The sequence below is a fragment of the Xenopus tropicalis genome, chromosome 1 (genome assembly GCF_000004195.4).
Source record: "Xenopus tropicalis strain Nigerian chromosome 1, UCB_Xtro_10.0, whole genome shotgun sequence".
Classification (NCBI taxonomy): Eukaryota; Metazoa; Chordata; class Amphibia; order Anura; family Pipidae; genus Xenopus; species Xenopus tropicalis.
Window position 1 is genome coordinate 95547088 of NC_030677.2, and position 24256 is coordinate 95571343.

The 24256-nt window shown below is 38.5% G+C and overlaps 1 protein-coding gene across 1 annotated transcript in view; it reads left to right on the plus strand.

Annotated features, from left to right (window-relative positions):
• Positions 1 to 22422, plus strand: part of fgf5 (fibroblast growth factor 5) — a 46618-nt gene extending 24196 nt beyond the window's left edge. The window contains exon 3 of the mRNA XM_002934009.5: positions 21388 to 22422. Coding sequence (XP_002934055.1) covers positions 21388 to 21735 — 348 coding nt within the window. The 3' untranslated portion in view covers positions 21736 to 22422. The remainder of the gene's footprint in view (positions 1 to 21387) is intronic.
• Positions 22423 to 24256: the final 1834 nt, after the last annotated feature.

Genomic DNA, 24256 nt, shown 5'->3' on the forward strand with positions numbered 1-24256 from the left:
AAATATAATTGCATAAAAAGAAAGCCTGTTTCAGTCTTCCTGGTAGGTAATAAACTAGATGACAAGGCTGCATTGCTCAACTTTCCCAAGACAAAGGGACATTTTTCCCATATTTCCTCCAAAGACAGATCATGGCTCACAAAGGAGAAAGGTAAAAAGTAAGTAAGCTTTAACATAAAGGTCTACGTAAACACAGCCACAGCACTTACAGAAAAGCTGCACTGAGTCCTTTATTAAAAGAAACACAGGATTTCTTATCTCCTTTTTTGTAAACATTTTCTTCGGTATCTGACTTCCTCTCTCAGAAAAATCCTTCATTGCCAGGGCCAGAATATGCACAGCTCTCTCCTCTCTCCCTTCTCCTGCTCCCATAAGAATTCACTCCCTGCTCCCATCAGAATGTGTGATCTAAGCTATAATGGCTAGAGCTGCAGCAGAAAGTTAAGTAGACCAAGCTAAAATGGCAGCTGCAATCTTAAACAAAGGAAGGTTGCTTTTCTTTACTTAGGTATGGTAAAGATTTCTGCAGAATAAATATAGCATTCTAGGTGGCACTAATGTGGCGCCTCTATTGGCAATAAATGCCAAAATGACTTTCCTTCTCCTTTAACAGTTACATTTGATGGCAAGGGTTTTCACCCATCAGGGCATCATTAGGAGCTCTAAAGGTGTATCACAAAAGAAGTAGACAAGGAAAAACTTACGTATAACATACAGAACAGTAAAAGACCTCTAACTATTAGATCACAATCACTAGAATGGAAGGGGAGTTTTGCCTTGTGTCTAAAAGCCACTCGATTGGTAACTCCACCTTAAGCCATAGCGACTTTGCAGACTTACTTTAATTGGGTCCTCTTTACACCTGCCCCACTGCATTTATAAATCTGTAGGATGTGCAATGAATCCACACCTTTAGATATGCACAGTGTGGGGACTGTATAGTTATTTATGTACTAAAAGTCATTCATGGAAAAATATTCTAAATTATAAATATAACGCCTCATTGTCAATTTAATTTAGCTTTTGCAAACCTGGAAAGTATTAAACAACTTTATCCACCAGTGATAAATGTTTATATATAATAACACTTCTTATTGTAAGTCATTTTTGTACTAGTACCACCTCCATGTGACTTGTACTCTCATAAAATTCAGTCACACTTTACTGCTGAGCTGCAAGTTGGAATGATATAATTCCCCCCTTTTCCCCCAGCAGTCAATCAGCAGAAGAATGGGAAGGTAGCAAGATAGCAGCTATCTGACATCTGCATTGCTAAAAGTGGTAGATATCAGAATAGCAATAGTAAAAAATCCTAGTCCGGCTTGGGACTCCTCAAGTTACATGGGAGTAGGAGTTGTAATGTGTAGCGCTGAAAGTTTAGACTCAGACACAATGCACTGAGATGGCTGCCTGCACAGCAATATTACAACCAAAACAAATACATTTGTTTGCTCAAGAATAAAATTTTAAACCATGTAATTTAGAAATACAAAGTACACCATAAAAATTGTCGTAGAATTCCTTTAAGCAGTCCTTAAATGTGCTATTTGCAACTTGAAATTTCCAATGTAACAAGAATTGCAAATTACAAATTTTTGTTCTTTTTTGATGCAAATAATTTTTACATTTACAACTTTGATTACATTTCCTGCCTATGTAATAATATAATTCTTTCCATAATCAAGTTGTGGCTTATATATATGAGATGCTCTGTGTGTAATATTATTCATAATTTTGCGGGGATTTTACCACAGGTGAATTGATTGATTTGAGATAAATATATTGAGTCTGTTATCTGGAAACCCATTATCCAGAAATCTCTAATTTATGGAAAGGCCATCTCCCATAGATTCCATTTCAATCAAATAATTATATTTTTTCTAATGATTTCCTTTTTCTCTATAATAATAAAACATTACCTATCAACTAGCAGTTAGGCAGTTTATATATAGGCATTATGGTTGAACTTTATGGACGTACAGTGGAGGAAATAATTATTTGACCCCTCACTGATTTTGTAAATTTGTCCAATGACAAAGAAATGAAAAGTCTCAGAACAGTATCATTTCAATGGTAGGTTTATTTTAACAGTGGCAGATAGCACATCAAAAGGAAAATCGAAAAAATAACTTTAAATAAAAGATAGCAACTGATTTGCATTTCATTGAGTGAAATAAGTTTTTGAACCCCTACCAACCATTAAGAGTTCTGGCTCCCACAGAGTGGTTAGACACTTCTACTCAATTAGTCAACCTCATTAAGGACACCTGTCTTAACTAGTCACCTGTATAAAAGACACCTGTCCACAGAATCAATCAATCAAGCAGACTCCAAACTCTCCAACATGGGAAAGACCAAAGAGCTGTCCAAGGATGTCAGAGACAAAATTGTAGACCTGCACAAGGCTGGAATGGGCTACAAAACCATTAGCAAGAAGCTGGGAGAGAAGGTGACAACTGTTGGTGCGATTGTTCGAAAATGGAAGGAGCACAAAATGACCATCAATCGACCTCGCTCTGGGGCTCCACGCAAGATCTCACCTCGTGGGGTGTCAATGATTCTGAGAAAGGTGAAAAAGCATCCTAGAACTACACGGGAGGAGTTAGTAATGACCTCAAATTAGCAGGGACCACAGTCACCAAGAAAACCATTGGAAACACATTACACCGCAATGGATTAAAATCCTGCAGGGCTCGCAAGGTCCCCCTGCTCAAGAAGGCACATGTGCAGGCCCGTCTGAAGTTTGCCAATGAACACCTGAATGATTCTGTGAGTGACTGGGAGAAGGTGCTGTGGTCTGATGAGACCAAAATAGAGCTCTTTGGCATTAACTCAACTCGCTGTGTTTGGAGGAAGAAAAATGCTGCCTATGACCCCCAAAACACCGTCCCCACCGTCAAGCATGGGGGTGGAAACATTTTGCTTTGGGGGTGTTTTTCTGCTAAGGGCACAGGACAACTTATTCGCATTAACGGGAAAATGGACGGAACCATGTATCGTGAAATCCTGAACGACAACCTCCTTCCCTCTGCCAGGAAACTGAAAATGGGTCGTGGATGGGTGTTCCAGCACGACAATGACCCAAAACATACAGCAAAGGCAACAAAGGAGTGGCTCAAGAAGAAGCACATTAAGGTCATGGAGTGGCCTAGTCAGTCTCCGGACCTTAATCCAATAGAAAACCTATGGAGGGAGCTCAAGCTCAGAGTTGCACAGAGACAGCCTCGAAACCTTAGGGATTTAGAGATGATCTGCAAAGAGGAGTGGGACCAACATTCCTCCTAAAATGTGCGCAAACTTGGTCATCAATTACAAGAAACGTTTGACCTCTGTGCTTGCAAACAAGGGTTTTTCCACTAAGTATTAAGTCTTTTTTTGTTAGAGGGTTCAAAAACTTATTTCACTCAATGAAATGCAAATCAGTTGCTATATTTTATTTAAAGTTATTTTTTCGATTTTCCTTTTGATGTGCTATCTGCCACTGTTAAAATAAACCTACCATTGAAATGATACTGTTCTGAGACTTTTCATTTCTTTGTCATTGGACAAACTTACAAAATCAGTGAGGGGTCAAATAATTATTTCCTCCACTGTATGTCTTTTTTCAACCTATCTATGTTTTTACCTTGTATTTAATCCTAACCAAGATATAATTAATCCTTATTGGAGGCAAAACAATACGATTGGGTTTATTTATGTTTATATTATTTTTAAGTAGACTTAAGGTCTGGAGATCCCTTATCTGGAATACCCCAGGTCCCGAGCATTCTGGATAACAGGTCCTATACCTGTATGAATATTAAGAAGTGTATTAATAAAATAGTGCCTAATGTATAACCCTTAGTTAAAAGGAGGGGTCCTAAAATATAGTAAAATCAATCTACAGTCAAACTGCTGGGGACAACATAAGCTACAGCAGACCTTGACCCTCACGCAGGAAGGGGCTCCTACAAAGCAGAAAATAATTGCTACAAAGGAGTCCAGTTTACAATGCTATTTATAGGAATTGATTAATGATAATATAGGATTTAAAAAGAATTATGAAAAGGATATATAAATGGTCCAAGAATGATACAGTAAAAGCAGGAATGAGAGCATAATGATTATAGTATAGACACGCAGTATATACACATGCATAATAATATTACAAGAAGATGCTGATCTTGTGATACTCAATATCCTTGCAGCAATGAGATACACAGAGGAAACACTGTAGCTGCTATAAAATTTCATGGATAGGATCCTACAGTGGCACTGGTACTGATTCACAATCCCTAATTCAATATTCTGTCAGAGACAAATTCCTGAAAGAAGATCTAGACCACACTAGGACTCTTTCATGGAGCTTTGACCTTTTTTCGTTACACATAACTGCTAAAGCCAGTAGGAACTACACTCGGAAATTATCACAATGGTATTTAAAGGCATGATGGTAATTAAAGGGGCTGTAACACCATAAAGTAAAATATTTTATTTACAATTAAATAGTATATTTGTAGGTCCAACATCTGCAAACAAAATATTTTTGGCAGCAACAATCTTATTTTATATATGGAAAGTTTTCATCAAGTGTTTAGATAACTATGAAAGATGTTTGACCCTTATTTATCTCAAAAGAGGAACCAACATTGCATTTTTCACACCTTACTTGTTTTTTGCTATGCCTTGCAGCTGTATTGAAATCTGAAAAGAATGGCTACATCTGTAGGTTATTTATACAGTTTATGGAGTAAAGACACAATAATTACCAATGTAGTATAGCAGTACATCATTCTGCCAGCGCTACGGGGGGGGGGGGGGGGGGGTTGGCAGTGCTACATGCCGGATTTGGATTTCTTACTATTGAGTGCTATTCTGATACCTACTGGGAGCTGCTATCTTGCCACCTTCCCATTGTTCTGTTGATTGGCCATTGGGAAGGGGTGACATTCCAACTTGCAGCTCAGCAGTAAAATGTGACCGAAGTTTATCACAGGTCACATGTTGTGGCACCTTAGGAAATGAAGATTATAACTATCCCCATGTGAAATTTCAAAATTAAATATAAAAAAATGTGTTTGTGTTGTGCAGGATTCTGCTGGAGAAGCTCTATTAACTGATGCGTTTTGAAAAAAATATGTTTTGCCATGACAGTATTCCTTTAAGCCCTAAGACCTAATGGAAATGAGGAAAATAAAGTTCAATGTTCATAAGTGGTCATGCACTTTGGTAGAAATAACATTAATGGAAGTTATACACTAAATGGTAGTGTGTTGGAGTATTCTTAACTGAGAAGGATTTGGGGTTCGTTTGGAGGGTTTGACCTTGATGGACTTTATTCTTTTCTTAGCCCAAATAAACTATGTAACTATATATAATTACATCTAGCTTACATCAGAAAATTCACTCTTCCCATGGTAAGTGAATGAAAGCATGAGATTGAAGTCATTGCATCTCATTGGATTTTCAGTAAAACCTTGGACTGCCCAGCATCACTGCAAAACTCCCACCTATCATTATTAAACTACTAGTATCTTTTAAAATATACAAAATAGAGAATATAAGAAAACTAGAAAGGGAAGTTTGAGAACAAACTTCATGTTGGGTTGAAAAACGTTAAGTCACTGAATGAAATTTTTGTTGGAGGGGGGGTTGGACCGTACCATTTTGTTTGAGGGTGGGTTGGACTGTACCACTTTAAGGGGTGATAATGATACAGTTTCATGAGCCCCTGTAACTAAAGATCGGGCCGTACCATTTACTTTCCCCTCCAGACTCACCCTGGCATCAAACCAATAAAATTCTATAGGTGAAATATGATTGGCTGTTGGTGGCTCTGCTCAGTTTTCAAAAGTAAAACTGTGAAACGTTTGGGGACCCTGGGGTTAATACTGTAAGAATGGCAGCAAGTTGAATTTCCCCTTTGAAAGTCAATAGGTAAAATCTGATTGGCTGTTGGTGGCTTCACCCACTTTTTCTAACCTTGAACCGTAGTTACGTGGTGCCTAACTCTGCAAAATTTGGGGACCCTGGTGTTATTACTGTGAGAATGGCAGCAGGTTGAATTTCCACCAAGTCAATAGGTAAAATCTGATTGGCTGTTCACAGCTCTGCCCACTTTTGGGCATCCAACAATCATCATATTTTCATTCAAGCTGACCCCATGACTATGTGATTCAAGTTTGATGAGTGAAGCCTCTAAGTTGTAAGATTGGCAGCAGTTTCAATGTCCCCAAGGGGTGAAATTTGATTGGCTGTTGTTGGCCCCTCCCACTTTGGGTAATCCAACAAATGTCGCTGTTTCATTCGGGGTGACCCCATTATTATGTTATTCAAGTTTGGGGGATGTAGCTTCAAAGCTGTAAGTGTGGCAGCAGTTTGAAACTCTTCCCTGTCAAAGTCAATGGAACAATTTGGGTTTTCGGAGCGGCGTCACAAAAAGAATGGGGAGGGGCGGACCGTACTATTTTGTCGGAGAGGGGGGTCGGACCATACCATTTTTTTGGAAGGGGGGGAACCATACCATTTTTTTGGAGGGGGGGTCAGACCGTACCACTTCATTGGGGGGGTTAGGTCGTACCATTTTGTTGGAGGGGGGGTCGGACCATACCATTTTGTTGGAGGGGGGTCGGGCCGTAAAAGTCAATGGAACAATTGGGCTTTTTGGAGCGGCGTCACAAAAAGGATGGGGAGGGGGGGCGGACCATACCATTTTGTCGGAGGGGGGGTCGGACCATACCATTTTGTTGGAGAAGGGGGTCGAACCATACCATTTTTTTGGAAGGGGGAGGACCATACCATTTTGTTGGAGGGGGGGTCAGACCGTACCACTTCATTGGGAGGGTTAGGTCGTACCATTTTGTTGGAGGGGGGTCGGGCCGTACCATTTTATTGGAGGGGGGTGTCGGACCATACCATTATTTGGAGGGGGGACGGACCATACCACTTTAAGGGGGACAGGGGGTAATAATGATACAGTTTTATGACCCCCTCTAACTAAGGATCGGACTGTACTCTTCACTTTACTTTGTCCTCCAAACTCACCATGGCATCAAACCAATAAAATTCTATAGGTGAAATATGATTGGCTGTTGTTGGCACTGCCCACTTTTCAAAACTAAAACAGCAGTCCCCTATTGACCAACTCTGCAAAGTTTGGGGACCCTGGTGTTATTACTGTGAGAATGGCAGCAGGTTGAATTTCCGCCAAGTCAATAGGTAAAATCTGATTGGCTGTTCACAGCTCTGCCCACTTTTGGGCATCCAACAATAATCATATTTTCATTCAAGCTGACTCCATGACTATGTGATTCAAGTTTGATGAGTGAAGCCTCTAAGCTGTAAGATTGGCAGCAGTTTCAATGTCCCCATAAAAGTCAAGGGTTGAAATTTGATTGGCTGTTGTTGGCCCCTCCCATTTTGGGTAATCCAACAATTGTCGCTGTTTTATTCGGGGTGACCCCATTATTATGTTATTCAAGTTTGGGGGATGTAGCTTCAAAGCTGTAAGTGTGGCAGCAGTTTGAAACTCTTCCCTGTCAAAGTCAATGGAACAATTGGGGTTTTCGGAGCGGCGTCAAAAAAAGAATGGGGGGGGCGGACCGAACCATTTTGTCGGAGGGGGGGTCGGACCGTACCATTTTGTTGGAGGGGGGGGTCGGACCTTACCATTTTGTTGGAGGGGAGTCGGGCCGTACCATTTTATTGGAGGGGGGTGTCGGACCATACCATTATTTGGAGGGGGGATGGACCATACCACTTTAAGGGGGACAGGGGGTAATAATGATACAGTTTCATGACCCCCTCTAACTAAGGATCGGACTGTACTCTTCCCTTTACTTTGTCCTCCAAACTCACCATGGCATCAAACCAATAAAATTCTATAGGTGAAATATGATTGGCTGTTGTTGGCACTGCCCACTTTTCAAAACTAAAACAGCAGTCCCCTATTGACCAACTCTGCAAAGTTTGGGGACCCTGGTGTTATTACTGTGAGAATGGCAGCAGGTTGAATTTCCGCCAAGTCAATAGGTAAAATCTGATTGGCTGTTCACAGCTCTGCCCACTTTTGGGCATCCAACAATAATCATATTTTCATTCAAGCTGACTCCATGACTATGTGATTCAAGTTTGATGAGTGAAGCCTCTAAGCTGTAAGATTGGCAGCAGTTTCAATGTCCCCATAAAAGTCAAGGGTTGAAATTTGATTGGCTGTTGTTGGCCCCTCCCATTTTGGGTAATCCAACAATTGTCGCTGTTTTATTCGGGGTGACCCCATTATTATGTTATTCAAGTTTGGGGGATGTAGCTTCAAAGCTGTAAGTGTGGCAGCAGTTTGAAACTCTTCCCTGTCAAAGTCAATGGAACAATTGGGGTTTTCGGAGCGGCGTCAAAAAAAGAATGGGGGGGGCGGACCGAACCATTTTGTCGGAGGGGGGGTCGGACCGTACCATTTTGTTGGAGGGGGGGGTCGGACCTTACCATTTTGTTGGAGGGGAGTCGGGCCGTACCATTTTATTGGAGGGGGGTGTCGGACCATACCATTATTTGGAGGGGGGATGGACCATACCACTTTAAGGGGGACAGGGGGTAATAATGATACAGTTTCATGACCCCCTCTAACTAAGGATCGGACTGTACTCTTCCCTTTACTTTGTCCTCCAAACTCACCATGGCATCAAACCAATAAAATTCTATAGGTGAAATATGATTGGCTGTTGTTGGCACTGCCCACTTTTCAAAACTAAAACAGCAGTCCCCTATTGACTAACTCTGCAAAGTTTGAGGACCCTGGTGTTATTACTGTGAGAATGGCAGCAGGTTAAATTTCTGCCAAGTCAATAGGTAAAATCTGATTGACTGTTTACAGCTCCGCCCACTTTTGGGCATCCAACAATCATATTTTCATTCAAGCTGAACCCATGACTATGTGATTTAAATTTGATGAGTGAAGCCTCTAAGTTGTAAGATTGGCAGCAGTTTCAATGTCCCCATAAAAGTCAAGGGGTGAAATTTGATTGGCTGTTGTTGGCCCCTCCCACTTTGGGTAATCCAACAAATGTTGCTGTTTCATTCGGGGTGACCCCATTATTATGTTGTTCAAGTTTGGGGCATGTAGCTTCAAAGCTGTAAGTGTAGCAGCAGTTTGAAACTCTTCCCTGTCAAAGTCAATGGAACAATTGGGGTTTTTGGAGCAGCGTCACAAAAAGAATGGGGGGACGGACCGTACCATTTTGTCGGAGGGGGGGGGTTGGACCGTACCATTTTGTTGGAGAGGGGGGTCGGACCATACCATTTTTTTGGAAGGGGGGGCGGACCATACCATTTTTTTGGAGGGGGGGGTCAGACCGTACCACTTCATTGGGGGGGGTTAGGCCATACCATTTTGTTGGAGGGGGGGTCGGACCGTACCATTTTGTTGGAGGGGGGTCGGGCCGTACCATTTTATTGGAGGGGGGTGTCGGACCATACCATTTTTTGGAGGGGGGGTGGACCATACCACTTTAAGGTGGACAGGGGGTAATAATGATACAGTTTCATGATCCCCTCTAACTAAGGATCAGACTGTACTCTTCACTTTACTTTGTCCTCCAAACTTACCATGGCATCAAACCAATAAAATTCTATAGGTGAAATATGATTGGCTGTTGTTGGCCCCTCCCACTTTGGGTAATCCAACAATTGTCGCTGTTTCATTCGGGGTGACCCCATTATTATGTTATTCAAGTTTGGGGGATGTAGCTTCAAAGCTGTAAGTGTGGCAGCAGTTTGAAACTCTTCCCTGTCAAAGTCAATGGAACAATTGGGGTTTTCGGAGCGGCGTCACAAAAAGATGGGGGGGGCGGCGGACCGTACCATTTTGTCGGAGGGGGGGGGTCGGACCGTACCATTTTGTTGGAGAGGGGGGTCGGACCATACCATTTTTTTTGGAAGGGGGGGCGGACCATACAATTTTTTTGGAGGGGGGGGGGTCAGACCGTACCACTTCATTGGGGGGGGGTTAGGCCGTACCATTTTGTTGGAGGGGGGGTCGGACCATACCATTTTATTGGAGGGGGGTCGGGCCGTACCATTTTATTAGAGGGGGGTGTCCGACCATACCATTTTTTGGAGGGGGGGCGGACCATACCACTTTAAGGGGGACAGGGGGTAATAATGATACAGTTTCATGATCCCCTCTAACTAAGGATCAGACTGTACTCTTCACTTTACTTTGTCCTCCAAACTTACCATGGCATCAAACCAATAAAATTCTATAGGTGAAATATGATTGGCTGTTGTTGGCCCCTCCCACTTTGGGTAATCCAACAATTGTCGCTGTTTCATTCGGGGTGACCCCATTATTATGTTATTCAAGTTTGGGGGATGTAGCTTCAAAGCTGTAAGTGTGGCAGCAGTTTGAAACTCTTCCCTGTCAAAGTCAATGGAACAATTGGGGTTTTCGGAGCGGCGTCACAAAAAGATGGGGGGGGCGGCGGACCGTACCATTTTGTCGGAGGGGGGGGTCGGACCGTACCATTTTGTTGGAGAGGGGGGTCGGACCATACCATTTTTTTTGGAAGGTGGGGCGGACCATACAATTTTTTTGGAGGGGGGGGGTCAGACCGTACCACTTCATTGGGGGGGGGGTTAGGCCGTACCATTTTGTTGGAGGGGGGGGTCGGACCGTACCATTTTGTTGGAGGGGGGTCGGGCCGTACCATTTTATTAGAGGGGGGTGTCCGACCATACCATTTTTTGGAGGGGGGGCGGACCATACCACTTTAAGGGGGACAGGGGGTAATAATGATACAGTTTCATGATCCCCTCTAACTAAGGATCAGACTGTACTCTTCACTTTACTTTGTCCTCCAAACTTACCATGGCATCAAACCAATAAAATTCTATAGGTGAAATACGATTGGCTGTTGTTGGCCCCTCCCACTTTGGGTAATCCAACAATTGTCGCTGTTTCATTCGGGGTGACCCCATTATTATGTTATTCAAGTTTGGGGGATGTAGCTTCAAAGCTGTAAGTGTGGCAGCAGTTTGAAACTCTTCCCTGTCAAAGTCAATGGAACAATTGGGGTTTTCGGAGCGGTGTCACAAAAAGATGGGGGGGGCGGCGGACCGTACCATTTTGTTGGAGGGGGGTCGGGCCGTACCATTTTATTAGAGGGGGTTGTCGGACCATACCATTTTTTGGAGGGGGGGGGCGGACCATACCACTTTAAGGGGGACAGGGGGTAATAATGATACAGTTTCATGATCCCCTCTAACTAAGGATCGGACTGTACTCTTCACTTTACTTTGCCCTCCAGACTCACCATGGCATCAAACCAATAAAATTCTATAGGTGAAATATGATTGGCTGTTGTTGGCACTGCCCACTTTTCAAAACTAAAACAGCAGTCCCCTATTGACCAACTCTGCAAAGTTTGAGGACCCTGATGTTATTACTGTGAGAATGGCAGCAGGTTAAATTTCTGCCAAGTCAATAGGTAAAATCTGATTGGCTGTTCACAGCTCTGCCCACTTTTGGGCATCCAACAATCATATTTTCATTCAAGCTGACTCCATGACTATGTGATTCAAGTTTGATGAGTGAAGCCTCTAAGTTGTAAGATTGGCAGCAGTTTCAATGTCCCCATAAAAGTCAAGGGGTGAAATTTGATAGGCTGTTGTTGGCCCCTCCCACTTTGGGTAATCCAACAAATGTCACTGTTTCATTCAGGGTGACCCCATTATTATGTTATTCAAGTTTGGGGCATGCAGCTTCAAAGCTGTAAGTGTGGCAGCAGTTTGAAACTCTTCCCTGTCAAAGTCAATGGAGCAATTGGGGTTCTCGGAGCAGCGCCACAAAAAGACGGGGGGTGGGATCTCTTAGAAAAGCACAAGCAACCTGCTCCGCTATAGGGCGAAGAAGTGTCGAGAGTTTGGGTGTTGTACCCCTAAAACTGTAGGAGGAGGAGCGTTTAGAAAATGGGGGGTGCTAAGAAGAAGAAGAAGCGGAAGAATAAGCCAAAGTCAAAGAACAGTATGTTGGGTTTTTCAACCCAATACAATTACAGTTTGTTTTCCTTTTTGCTCCTTAATAGAATACAGGGCCAAATTCATTTATTTCCAATTCAGTTCAGTGAAAAAACATATCACCTGGAGTTTACTTGTAATAATCCAAGACATATTTTTTTCTAATTGACATGTACAGTATTTTACCCAGCATCATTTGAAAATACCTTACAACTCGAGAATTGTTTACAGATTACAGCACCATAAGACATCATTCTAAAATATGTATAAACAATATACAAGTCCAAACAAGGAGCCAATTTTAATTTTATTTAAAACCATCTCATGGTCAATCCCATAAAAATTAGAAATCTAGGGTAGTTATGTAATAAATGGCACTGCCCAGGAGCAGTAACCCATAGTAACCTATAAAATGATTGCTTTTGAACAGGTGATCAATAAATGCTTCTTGCTGATTGGTTGCCCCAATTATAATTTATTTAAATTCTCATGAAATGTAAGTATGGATTACATGAAAGCTGACAATCCATGTGTGATGTATAATACATTATAATTATATAATTATATAATAATCTAATAGTACTTGCTCCATTAGACTTACCACCATATAACTGACTAATTGGGTTTGTTTCATTTTACTCAAAGGATTCAGGTAAACTGTTTTACTTGAAACACCTAAAACACTTGAGGGGTCAGTGTTGAGTGCAGTGTCAGGACGCAGCTAGCCCCAATGTCGGCTGTGCATCTTGCGGCTCCTACCTTGTATTTGAAAATGATAGACAACGTAGGGGCGTGGGGGAGGGGGCACCTAGACACCTATGTGCCTCCCCCACCTGCCCCTTTTGATTTAAGCATGGCATAATGCAGGTTAAATTCAATTCAATTCTCACGTCTCTGAGCTCCAAAATGGGGCACTGAGGCCTGTGGCTACTTGCATATTGCAATGAAATATTATATAAAAAACAAGAAAGAATTAGAATGCTGAAAGAAAACACAAATAACAGCAGCTACTAATCTCTTTGTGTAACATTAGCCAACCCTTCATCATCGATAACCCCCACTTCTATAAATCAGCTTAGTTATATCAACATGTATTAACAAAGTGTAGGGCACAAGTACAATAACAGTCAAATAAAACTAACTTATTTGATAGATTATTTTCTTTTATTTTAAGTGTGACTGTAAAACACATTTGAATTGCACCTGGTTTGTCCAGTTTACTACAATTTGGCTATTTAAGAGGTTTCTTCTAATTCTGGCGACTTCCACTTTTCTTTTTAATCCAATATGGATTAATTATATTTTAGTAGGAATCAAAGTACTGTTTATTATTATAGATAAAAAGAAAATATGATTTAAAGTTTGAGTTAAGAGCTTAAAATGAAGTTTATGGGAGATGAACTTCCCGTAATTCAGAGCTTTGTGGGTAATGGATCCATATCTGTATAAAGTAACACACGATCAATACATTCATACTTGAATTCTAGATTTTCTAAATAAGTCTGCATTGTTCTTTTTTTCTAGTTTGTAGATATACAGAAAAAAGATGCCAAATATTTTGCACAAACTCACTTTTTTATTAAAAACAATTTTATTAATCCTTATTGTACTTTATTTAGTTGTTTGGTGGAAAACAGTAATATTAGTGCAGAGAATTATAGGTGCACAAAATCATACAGTAGCAATCGCCTAGCTATTGTGCCCTGAAAATAATCTCTGTCCAGTCACTGCTATTTATATTTCTCAGCACCTGTCTACTTAGGTTATCAGTCTCATTATTTTCAACAACAAGGCACACAGGATACATTTTTAAACATGTGATCAAAACTACACTTTTTAGGATGTAATGAATACATATACATATGCTATACATGTGCGTATCAGTTATACTGCCAACATATTGAGTAGTTTAAGGACTATGCAGCATTTATGAACTGCAATAGGAGATTTTAAAAGGATCAATTTTCTATTTACTTAGTTATCTAAGATGTATGTACTGTGTTTTTCTATAGTCCACAGTTTGGATCAGTGCCTCTGTTTCACACTTTAAATGTAATTCCTTGTAAAAGATTAGAAATAACACTGAGTTTGGCTACTACTACTTGTTCTTTATTATTTGGCACATAGAAAATCTAAAATAACCAGTATATAACAAATATCTTAAACCCAAATATAGTTCCACTGCCATATTTTTAAATAGAATTATACTCTTTCCAACAGAAAGCCTTCTATTCTTCTTTTCCCTTCTGCATACAGAAACAGGGACTGAACTCACTAAATGAGTTAAATTTCCAATTAGAATAAACAGTTAAAAAACTACAAGGGGCAGCTTTCAGCCAGCACTAGTAAAGTGTTGCCTGTAGCAAAGTTCTCAACTTGCCACATTATAGCCTTTGCCGCTTGCCAACTTGAGCATCTGAATGTCATGCAAGTTAAGGGATGTGCAATATGTGCTGCCCCCACCTGCCATGCCTGCAGCCTTTTTCTGCACACTGCCTTCTGCTTTCTAAATTGTCCCCCCTATTCCAAGTTGACTTATATCTTTTTATTCTTATTTCTTACCTCTTATTTATCCTGAACTACAACTTCTTAGGGCATCAGAGGATACCAGTTCAGTAACTTATAAAGGAATGTAATGGTGTTTGCTTGTTAATTAATTTGTCACCTCATAGTGAAAAGGTTGGCACAAAAAACTGGAGCATTGAAGAATAACTTGGTGCATTTAAAATCATATTTTATTTAACAAAAACACCTCAAACATAAACAGCCTGACACCTATGAGCCTATGATTAAGTGCCCCCATTTTTGGCACAAAACGTGTCAGGCTGTTTATGATTGAGATGCTTTTTCATTAAATAAAATAAAATATGTTTTTAACCACATTATCCTGTATTCTGTGGCAACCTTTTCATTATAAAGTGACTTTTTTAATAGTATGTATATTAATGCCTATATTGTTATACATTGCGTAAGAATCTATATAAAATAATAATTAATCTAAAGAGGGAACACTTACTAACTGTGATAAATCACATGTAATGTTTTGTATTTTTGTCACATTCCTATTTTTAATGTCTATTGTGTAAACTCAGCATTGAATAAAAGAGAGATTTGTTTTGCATATTATGTGTCCTTATACAAATGCAGCAGTAAGCTAAAACTATTTTCAAAAAATCAATTTCTGCCATTTCTTTTAATGCCTGTTGTGGTGAAGGCTGAAAAATCGAGTGCAGCTTTATGTGCATTACTATTGTCCAGAATAAAAAATGCAGATATATTTTGGCAGTGGGCCACAGAATGTTCACAAAGCAATATGATATAGATGAGATTGCAAAGCAAGTTATGTTTTTTTTTAACAATCTCAAATTAGAGAAAGTATCGCCTTACATATTATAGCATATGTGACTTTTTTTTTCTTTCTGAGCTGCTTAAACCCAGTGTGAAAATCCACACATTTAACACTTCATAATTATGTCTAGCAGAAGTTGATTTTATAAAAACTGATTGCTTCCATCACAAGATATTAAATTGCTGGGATGCTCTCACTTGATTTTTCTATAAATATTCATTAAAATAAAAGGCTGTATTTATCTTTATGTATTTATTTATTTGTACGTGGAGGAGCGGCCATGCTGCATCTGCTAACACAGCAATTATCCACAGACACAAAGAAAAAGTGTTTAAGTTTATTATAGAAAAAATAGAGCTTATTTAGGATCAGCTACTTTGGAACAAATTGCCTCTGTGATGTGGAAGTAGCTTTGTTGTACTCAGCAAAGAAAACCACTTACAGCATTATAACTGCTCAATATTATGTCCTTTTACTCTGTTAAAATGTGCCAAAATCAGGGAACGAATATCTTATACTGCATTATAAAAGAAACAAGGACACAAATGATTTCTGCAATAAAGATAATTGCAGCATTTTTTTTATTGTGGTGATAATTTTTAAGAAAGAGGAGCAGATCTCTTCTCAGTTAGAAAAGCAAGCTCACAAATGTTCTTCCTTCTTATCATAATGGGTATTGTTCAATATCATTTCCCATAATTTGAAGAGATATGTCTGGTCAAAATATAGGGCAATTTTGGAATTGGTTTTGTTGCTTACCCCAATAATCAAATTTCTTTGCTTTTTCAACCTGCAGATCTTATGTCTATGGCTAATACAGTTCTGTTCACCTTTCAGTTTACAGAAACAAGTAGACTGCTGTGAAAGAGCTTGGGAAAATTTTATAAAGCCATATGTGTCTCTGAGAACTGTTTTGATTGAACAATTGCTTAGCACTGACAATACTGTTATTGTCACCCATATAGTCAAAAAATATATTTTAGGAAATATGTTGTTAAGGGTTTAGAGAATAAAGTTCCTACTTCAACTTCATGAATGAACAACATCTGGACTGCAGCAGGGGCTAGATTAATTTTTTTTTATGTTATTGTGTGACTTATGAACCCACTTAACAACATAATCACACAACCCACTGCAGGATTTGCAAGCTATATTGACATTGGTCATTTATGTTATCTGCTCACTCCTAACCAAGTCAGCAGTTTATTGGCTTGTGTATGGGGCCTAAACAAGAAACCTTCCTGAGGGATATCTGATTAGTAAGATATTGATTGGGAAGGCATTAGTAAGATATTGATTGGGAAGTTTGCAAATCCCCTCCAGACAATGACTGCATAAGGTCATGAATGCAAAGCTCTCCTGACAGGTCTGTACAGATCCTCTATTGACCAGTCAATGTCTGTAGCCATTTTAAGCAGCAAATACAATCTCTATGTAGTACTAGCCTTGTAAATACAATGGGCTCAAAGTAAAAGTCACACATTTTTGCACCTAACCCCTAGCAGCCAATCAGACAGGTGACCAGTAAATATTTCGAAATGATTGTTTGCCATGGCTTACTAGACCTGGTGCAAAGTTTGCAACTTTAATTACCCCAAAGGGATACTACAAATATATTTGAGTAGGGATGCACCATATCCATAATTTGGTTCAAGATTCTGATGAATCCTGGCCCTTTTTGCAGGATTTGGCTAATTCTTAGAGCTCTAATTAGGTTTGTTTGAACAAACCTAATTAGAGTGAGTTTATAGTACTGAATAGCCAAAGAGCCTTTTTCCATGTGAAAGAAAGAAAGAAAAGTATTTGCAAAAAGAGTATATGCAAAAAGCAACGTTTGGCAGATGGACCAGTTACCATTCACATTTGTTGTAGAACTAGAATGTGGCATTCAATTGTGTTGTGCTGCTGCACATCTTTCTATTGTTTATGACAGAAACTCATTTATAAATGAGAAAGTATTTAAAAACAATAGTTATAGATTTTCAAAGATGTGCAGCTAAAAATAATGTGCCTAAATTAACTATTTCTCTCATTATAAGGTCATCTATCTATCTATCTTGCTATCATCTAGCTATCGATGTACCAAAGCAGGCCCAGCAATTTAAAAACTGGCCCAGTTAATATCTGGACAATAGCCAGCAAGATATTGGTTCAGCAGTCCCTCTTAAGGGGCCCCATACATTGGCCAACTCGCTTTGAAATGGCTTTATGGACACCTTAAGATACTAAAAGTTAAAACTGTTCTATGTTGGTTAATCCAAGCCAAACTTTAATAGGTATATTCAGTATTGAATTTTAGTTGAGTGTTAGTGTACTGGGTTTATCCCTTGAATCTCTAACTTTTGCTAACCTATATTATGAGGTTCTGTATGTGCTGAGTTTCCTAACATCAACTGACCTTAGAGAGACGGAGAATCTGTCCATTTAATTAAGAAAATATTTGCAGACCATTATTCTGTTCTGTGTTTATTTTAAACAGATTAAATGTGCATAGATTAGAAGGAAGCATAAATATAATGAAAACCCTGAACCTGTCAAGTCATCAATGATAACAAAATATTAATTAAACTGGGTATGTAACATGATCTTCTATCAGACAAGCAAGTTTTGACAGCTTTCCAAAGCTCTCTCCTGTCATAAGGAACCAAAACATTTAATGTTATAGAAACACAATGATTATATACGGTGGAGTAGAAAGATTGCATAAAGACAACAAAATGAACATTTGTAGGATGGTACACTGCACAGTTGTCAAGCTGGGAAATTTCTGTAAAAAAAAACCAGAACTTTTCTAGAGGTTGCAGATCAAAGGAACCAGTCCTACTGTTTTCAATTGCAGGCTTTGTCTTTGATGCATACGTGCCTTGGAATGGTGCCACTTTTGTTATACCAGTTTTAACCTTATAACTCTACACAGATTCAGTAATAACATGCAAAATCTTTAATATGTGGTGTTCAGTTTCAAATATTATATATATGTACTATTTTTACTATACTTCTACTTTTCTATCAGATATTTTTAATATAACTCTTCCATGTAAAAGTCTGGGGTTTGCTCTGTCAGCCAAGTTAAAATGGAGAGTCTTTTTCTGTAAATTTTTTAAGCAGCAGAATTCATCAGCTATTTCTGATTATTCATACATTCAAAGATGTATACTATCATGTGAAATGATAAGGACGGCTATGACCACTCAACCTGAACAGTAGCTGTGTGTAACAAAAACCTCAAACTGTTTTATAGAACCTTGGGAACTTAGGAAAATAAAACAAAATGAATTTGATTTAGCCATTTAAAACAAAATATGTTTGCCTACAGCTGAACTACATTATATATATATATATTATATATATATATCTATATATATATATATATATATATAAAATGTTTTGCTGGCCTATAAAATAAGAAAGCACCAAGACAATGGTTTTCAAAGTCCACTTTTATGATTTTTGGCTGATCAAATGCTAAGTCCACTTTTTAAAATATATTTTTAAGTGCAATTAGTTCATTAAAAAGTGTATTGAGGCACAAAACTAAATATTCAGTGACAGAGAGATTACCCATACAGTATTTGAATTTAGAAGTTGTAAAATGTTCTTTTGTGTTTTGTGAATTGTGAAAATGTTCTGTGTGCGAGAGTTTTAGTCAAAGTGGTTAGTCAGTTTACTGAGATTATAGGTCACATTCATTAAACCACAATTTTTTTGTGGTTAAATTTGCGATATGCAAAAAATTTGGAGTAATTCTTTTGTTGGTTGTAGAAAAATATCATGGTTGCGTTCTGAAAGTCACAAAATTTTTCCGAACATTCGTAAACGATGCAAAAACATTTCTGGCTTTGAAACCTTCAATGTATGATTTTGGAAGCCTTCCACATGACTACAGATGGCAGTCTACAGATCCAACCAGGCCAAAAGATAGCCACAATACCAAAGCTTGAATGAATTCCGAAATGGACGTAGTCTTTGCGAAAAATACGACTTTTTCGTGGAAGTTAACGAAAACCACGAAAAAGTTGTGGAATTTTAACAAAATTATCGTGGGCATTACGAAAAGTTCTATAAGTGAGAAAAACTATGAATTTTTCCTCAAAAAACTTAATCGTGGTTTAATGAATGGGCCTCTTACTGTATTCACTTTTACCCATGTAACGTTGTATGGTGAACTTAGAATGAAAATTCATATACATAACTGTGATATAGCCAAAGAAAGGCTAAGAACTAAGAACTAAGGAGGACTTCCTCCTTAGTCAGGTTGCCATGGGTGTGCATTGCCCACCCAAGTCTACAGTCTGTTATTTATAATACTAACAACAATATGTGCATCATCATCTTAGTGATGTTTGGGGGATTTAGGGATGCAGGAAAAATAAATCTATCCCTGCAATTAATAGACCATATTCCTCCCCAATAAGCAGAACTTTTCTACCAGTACTTCCCTTTTATGAATCAATGCAGCTTCCAGCCCTGCATCATCTTGCAATGGAGATGCAAAGTTTCTCCCCTCTTTGAAAAACATTTTTTACGAAGCTTTTTCAAGAAATGCCTGAAATGTGCATAGCAGCCATAAATGTGCAGAGATATATCCAAAGGTCTTATATTTCAATATGCCTGCTGTTTGGCATTATATGCTAGGCAATGACAGATATGGATTGTCTGGGTAAAAAAAATAAAAAGAAACACAAGTTCAATAGGATCAGTGCCTAGATCAACATTTTACAATATCTATTTATAAAGATTATCTTTTTTATACTTTTCAAAAGGGAACCCAGACAATTCTTAAAGTTATCTACCACTTATGTTAATATAAATTGCCCAGAAAAGGCATTTTCTTACTTTACAGCTGTTTCTATAAATACGCTCTTTTTTATTCTCAAGTGATACCCTTGTGTACTTTTACCTGTGATAAAATAGGTTGTCAGAAAGTGATTCTGTGATATCCACCCAGAAAAGAAAACTTCACATCTTCTGGAAATACATTCATTTAGCTGAGACCAGGTATCTGCTAGCCATCAGATCAAGCTGGCCAAAATGATGCATGTTATACATTTAGCCATGTATCATTGGCAATCTCTTCCCAGCTGTTTTGACAGGCCAGATCTTTTGCATAGGCTTCAGTATACAGTGCTTTTGCTGATGATTTGTGCTGCCAACAGAATAACTAATCACATGGCATTATCTGGTCTATTTAGTTATTTACAATCATTCCAAAAACATGAACCAAAGATAAACATAACACAATTAAAAGCATTATTAAATATGAAAACACCTAATTGGGAATGTTTTCATTCTTTGTCATTTTTAAATCATTACATTAATCTGCTTTCCAGAGAATCCCACTACATCTTCAAGTCCCAAAATGTATCACTTTATACAGGGAAAAGTCAAAAGGGGGTTGATGGGAGGGTTCTTGAAGGGAAATGAAAATGGAAAATGGTTCCTGTGAGGAAAGGCAAGAAATCTTCTGCATTCACCCATCAATATATTTAGGGCATTTTCTGCACACAGCTACAAAAAAAGGCACTTCCTTCTAAGCAAAAGAGGTAATATTTGTCCATATATTGCAATATATTCAAAAAGGTCAACCATGTCAAAGTCAATCCTGGCATGGTCAATACTACACTTACTTTTAGTATTTCTTTAGGCATTTCCACATCGACTGTTCTACTTCCATCTTGCTTTCTATGGTTTTACCTGACAGAAGTTGCAATGACTTCACAGCAGTTGGCCAGATTAAATATTTTAGTATTTATACAATATATACAATCACTGTGTTGTTTAAGGGGGAGGAGATTTTAGTAGTCGTATGCACAAAATTAGATCACGTCCTATATATATTGATAATGGCTGACTGCAGAGGATTGTTTGTATGAATTTTGTGGCCACACCCTCATTGCACATCAGTTTAATAATTTAAATTTGTGCAGTGACCACTAATTTCTCTTTAGCTAAAATAATTTCTTTTCAATCTATGGAATTATGTACTATATGTGTGTATAAAAAAAAAAATACTCAGTTATAACAAAAAAAATACTGATTTTGTCTTACAGCCAACATTTTCAGAAGAATGCAAATTCTTGGAGAGGTACCAGGAGAACAGCTATAACACATATGCCTCAGCTACTTACAGAACTGAAAAGACTGGGAGGATGTGGTATGTAGCTCTAAACAAAAGAGGTAAAGCAAAGAGAGGATGCAGCCCGACAGTAAAGCCTCAACACCTATCCACGCACTTTCTTCCCAGGATCAAACAACAAGAGCCACCAGAACTCTCCTTTACTGTAACAGCTCCTGAAAAGAAAAAAACTGTGGTTTCTCCTGCAAAAGCAAAGACTGTATCAGCATCTAAGAAGAACAGCAGCCCTGTAAGATACAGATTAAAGTTTCGTTTTGGATAAAGAGATCTGTTTCTGCAAAAACTGACATTCATGTTATAAGATTATGTAACCGCACAAAAGGTATCAGCCATGTTGAGATGTTCAACACTTCATGCCCCAAGCAAAGCAAGCTTTCAATTTGATATTGTTTGAGGTAGAAATGATCTTTGTTTATGCAACTTTCTCACTCAGTGATAGTGATTCAATAAAGTGCTAGATGCTCTCATTGAAACCTATTTTACATCCATCCATAAACTGATATTATGGTAAGTACTATTACCATGATCTCTACAAATAAGAAACAGCAATAATGGCATATTGATCATCCCATGATACTTACTAACAGGCTGTTTTATTTTGGTAAGGGCCTAGTATGTGGCTGCATGGTTGTAAATGTATTTCCCAAGATTTTTCTTTTTTGAATGATCCCACTATGCAAGAAAGGACTAAGCACTGAGCTTAATTATAATGCAATAAATGTTCTTATTTATATGTCTGTAAGAGATGTTCTATCTAATATGAATAGCTAACTAAAGTAAGTAAAGAAAGTAAGTAATTCAGGAACGGAGACATAAACATCTTTGTTTAACATAAGACCTACAAACAAGGCTCACGTTAAAAGCTGTGTTTTCCTGATTGTACAATATAATATATTTGAAACTCTGTACCAGTATATGACCTGTTATCCAGAATGCTTGGGCCCAAAGCCTTTCCAAGATCTTTTTTTTTTTATGATTACCATATTTTAAGTCGATTAAAAAATAATTTCAGCATTAACCCAATATTATTGTTATGCCTTCAATAAGGATCATTTATATCTTAGTTAGGATTAAGTACAAAGTACTGTTTTATTATGGCAGAGAATTAATTTGTTTAAAATGGAGTCTATTGGATATGAACTTTCTGTTATTTGGAGCTTTCTGGATAACAGGTTTTCAGATAAGGGATCCCGACCTGCATTATATAGCTAATCTATTTTGCATCAAACTCCTCCCACCGGATTTTGTGGTGTTGCTGAGGGACAAGAAGAAATTATATACTTCCATTCTCCCTACCAGTGCCTATTTGTACCAGTGCCATTAGAGATAATATGCTTTTTATTGCTTGCTTATCCTTACCCCTGTGCAGGGCCAGAACTAGGGGTAGGCAGAAGAGGCACCTGCGTAGGTCGCAGCGTTTGCATAGGTCGCAACCTCTCCTGCCTAGCCCTAGTCCCTTCTCTTGCCCCCGCCGGTTGTAATGACGCATTGGGGGCAATGACTCCCTTCCCGCTTGAAGGGGAAGGTGCAGGGGCGAGGTGGCCGACCGGGTTGCCTAGGGTGCCCGGTCAGCTTGGCCCGCCCCTGCCCCTTGAGCTGCCTCTATAGAATTAAGAGACGCTCTGCCTTGGTTATGTCTAGATCTCATTTCATAGAGAGCTTTATAAATCTGCTGTCCAACATTTCCTATGTAGTTCATCAACTACATGATGTAACATATCTGTTAGATCTGTCAGATTATATCAAAATGATGATTTAATAAATAGAAAGGGCAAACTATGAGTCCTTAGGAGGGACAAATCATCAAGGCATTCAGTTGGACAGTCCTGATTCAATAGGAGTAGCCATACTGCTCCATTAAAGAGCAACCAGTCAAATATCAGCCATAGACATGAATAATGCAGTGGCCAAATTCAATACCCTTGTCTATATCAGAAAGAAAGCAATTATGAGTTTAAATATATTTGAACTTCATAACTGGTAATATAATTTTATTTCTCAACAGAGCAGCCAGAGCAGTAATTAGTTCCCTCTTTTCTGGCAATAACTCTTCTGTTACTTAGTTACATAGTAGATGAGGTTGAAAACAGACTCAACCATCAAGTTCAACTTTTTGCTCAAGGAAATTCACTTTTTTTAAACCATATACAATTTGCATTGCAAGTAAAAAAAAATAAAACATTGGACCAGCCGTGTAAGTTAATAAAATATTATACTGTATAACAAAAGCTGTTATTTTTTTTTTTTTTATTAAACAATTATCTATTAAAGGAACAGTAACACCAAAAAATGAAAGTGTTTTAAAGTAATAAAAATATGATGTGCTGTTGCCCTGCACTGGTAAAAGATGTGTGTGTGTGCTTCAGAAACACTACTATAGTTTATATAAGCAAGCTGCTCTGTAGCAATGGAGGCAGCCATGCAAAGCTGAAAAAGGAGAAAAGGCACAGGTTACACTGCAGATAACAGTTATGTTGTGTACAATAGGATTTTACACAACTTATCTGTTATGTATCCTGTGCTTGAATGGCTGCCCCTATGGCTACAAAGCAGCCTATTTATATGAGCTACAGTTCTGAAGCAAACACACAAGGGCAGGGCAACAGTACATTATATTGCCATTCCTTTAAAACACTTTCACTTTTGCTTAAATTAAATCAATTAGATCAAATTATTGTCCCTTTTGGTTTTATAGTTTATTAAAAATAGTGTACAGGTATCGGACCCTTTATCCAGAAACCCATTATCCAGAAAGGCCATCTCCCATAGACTCCATTTTAATC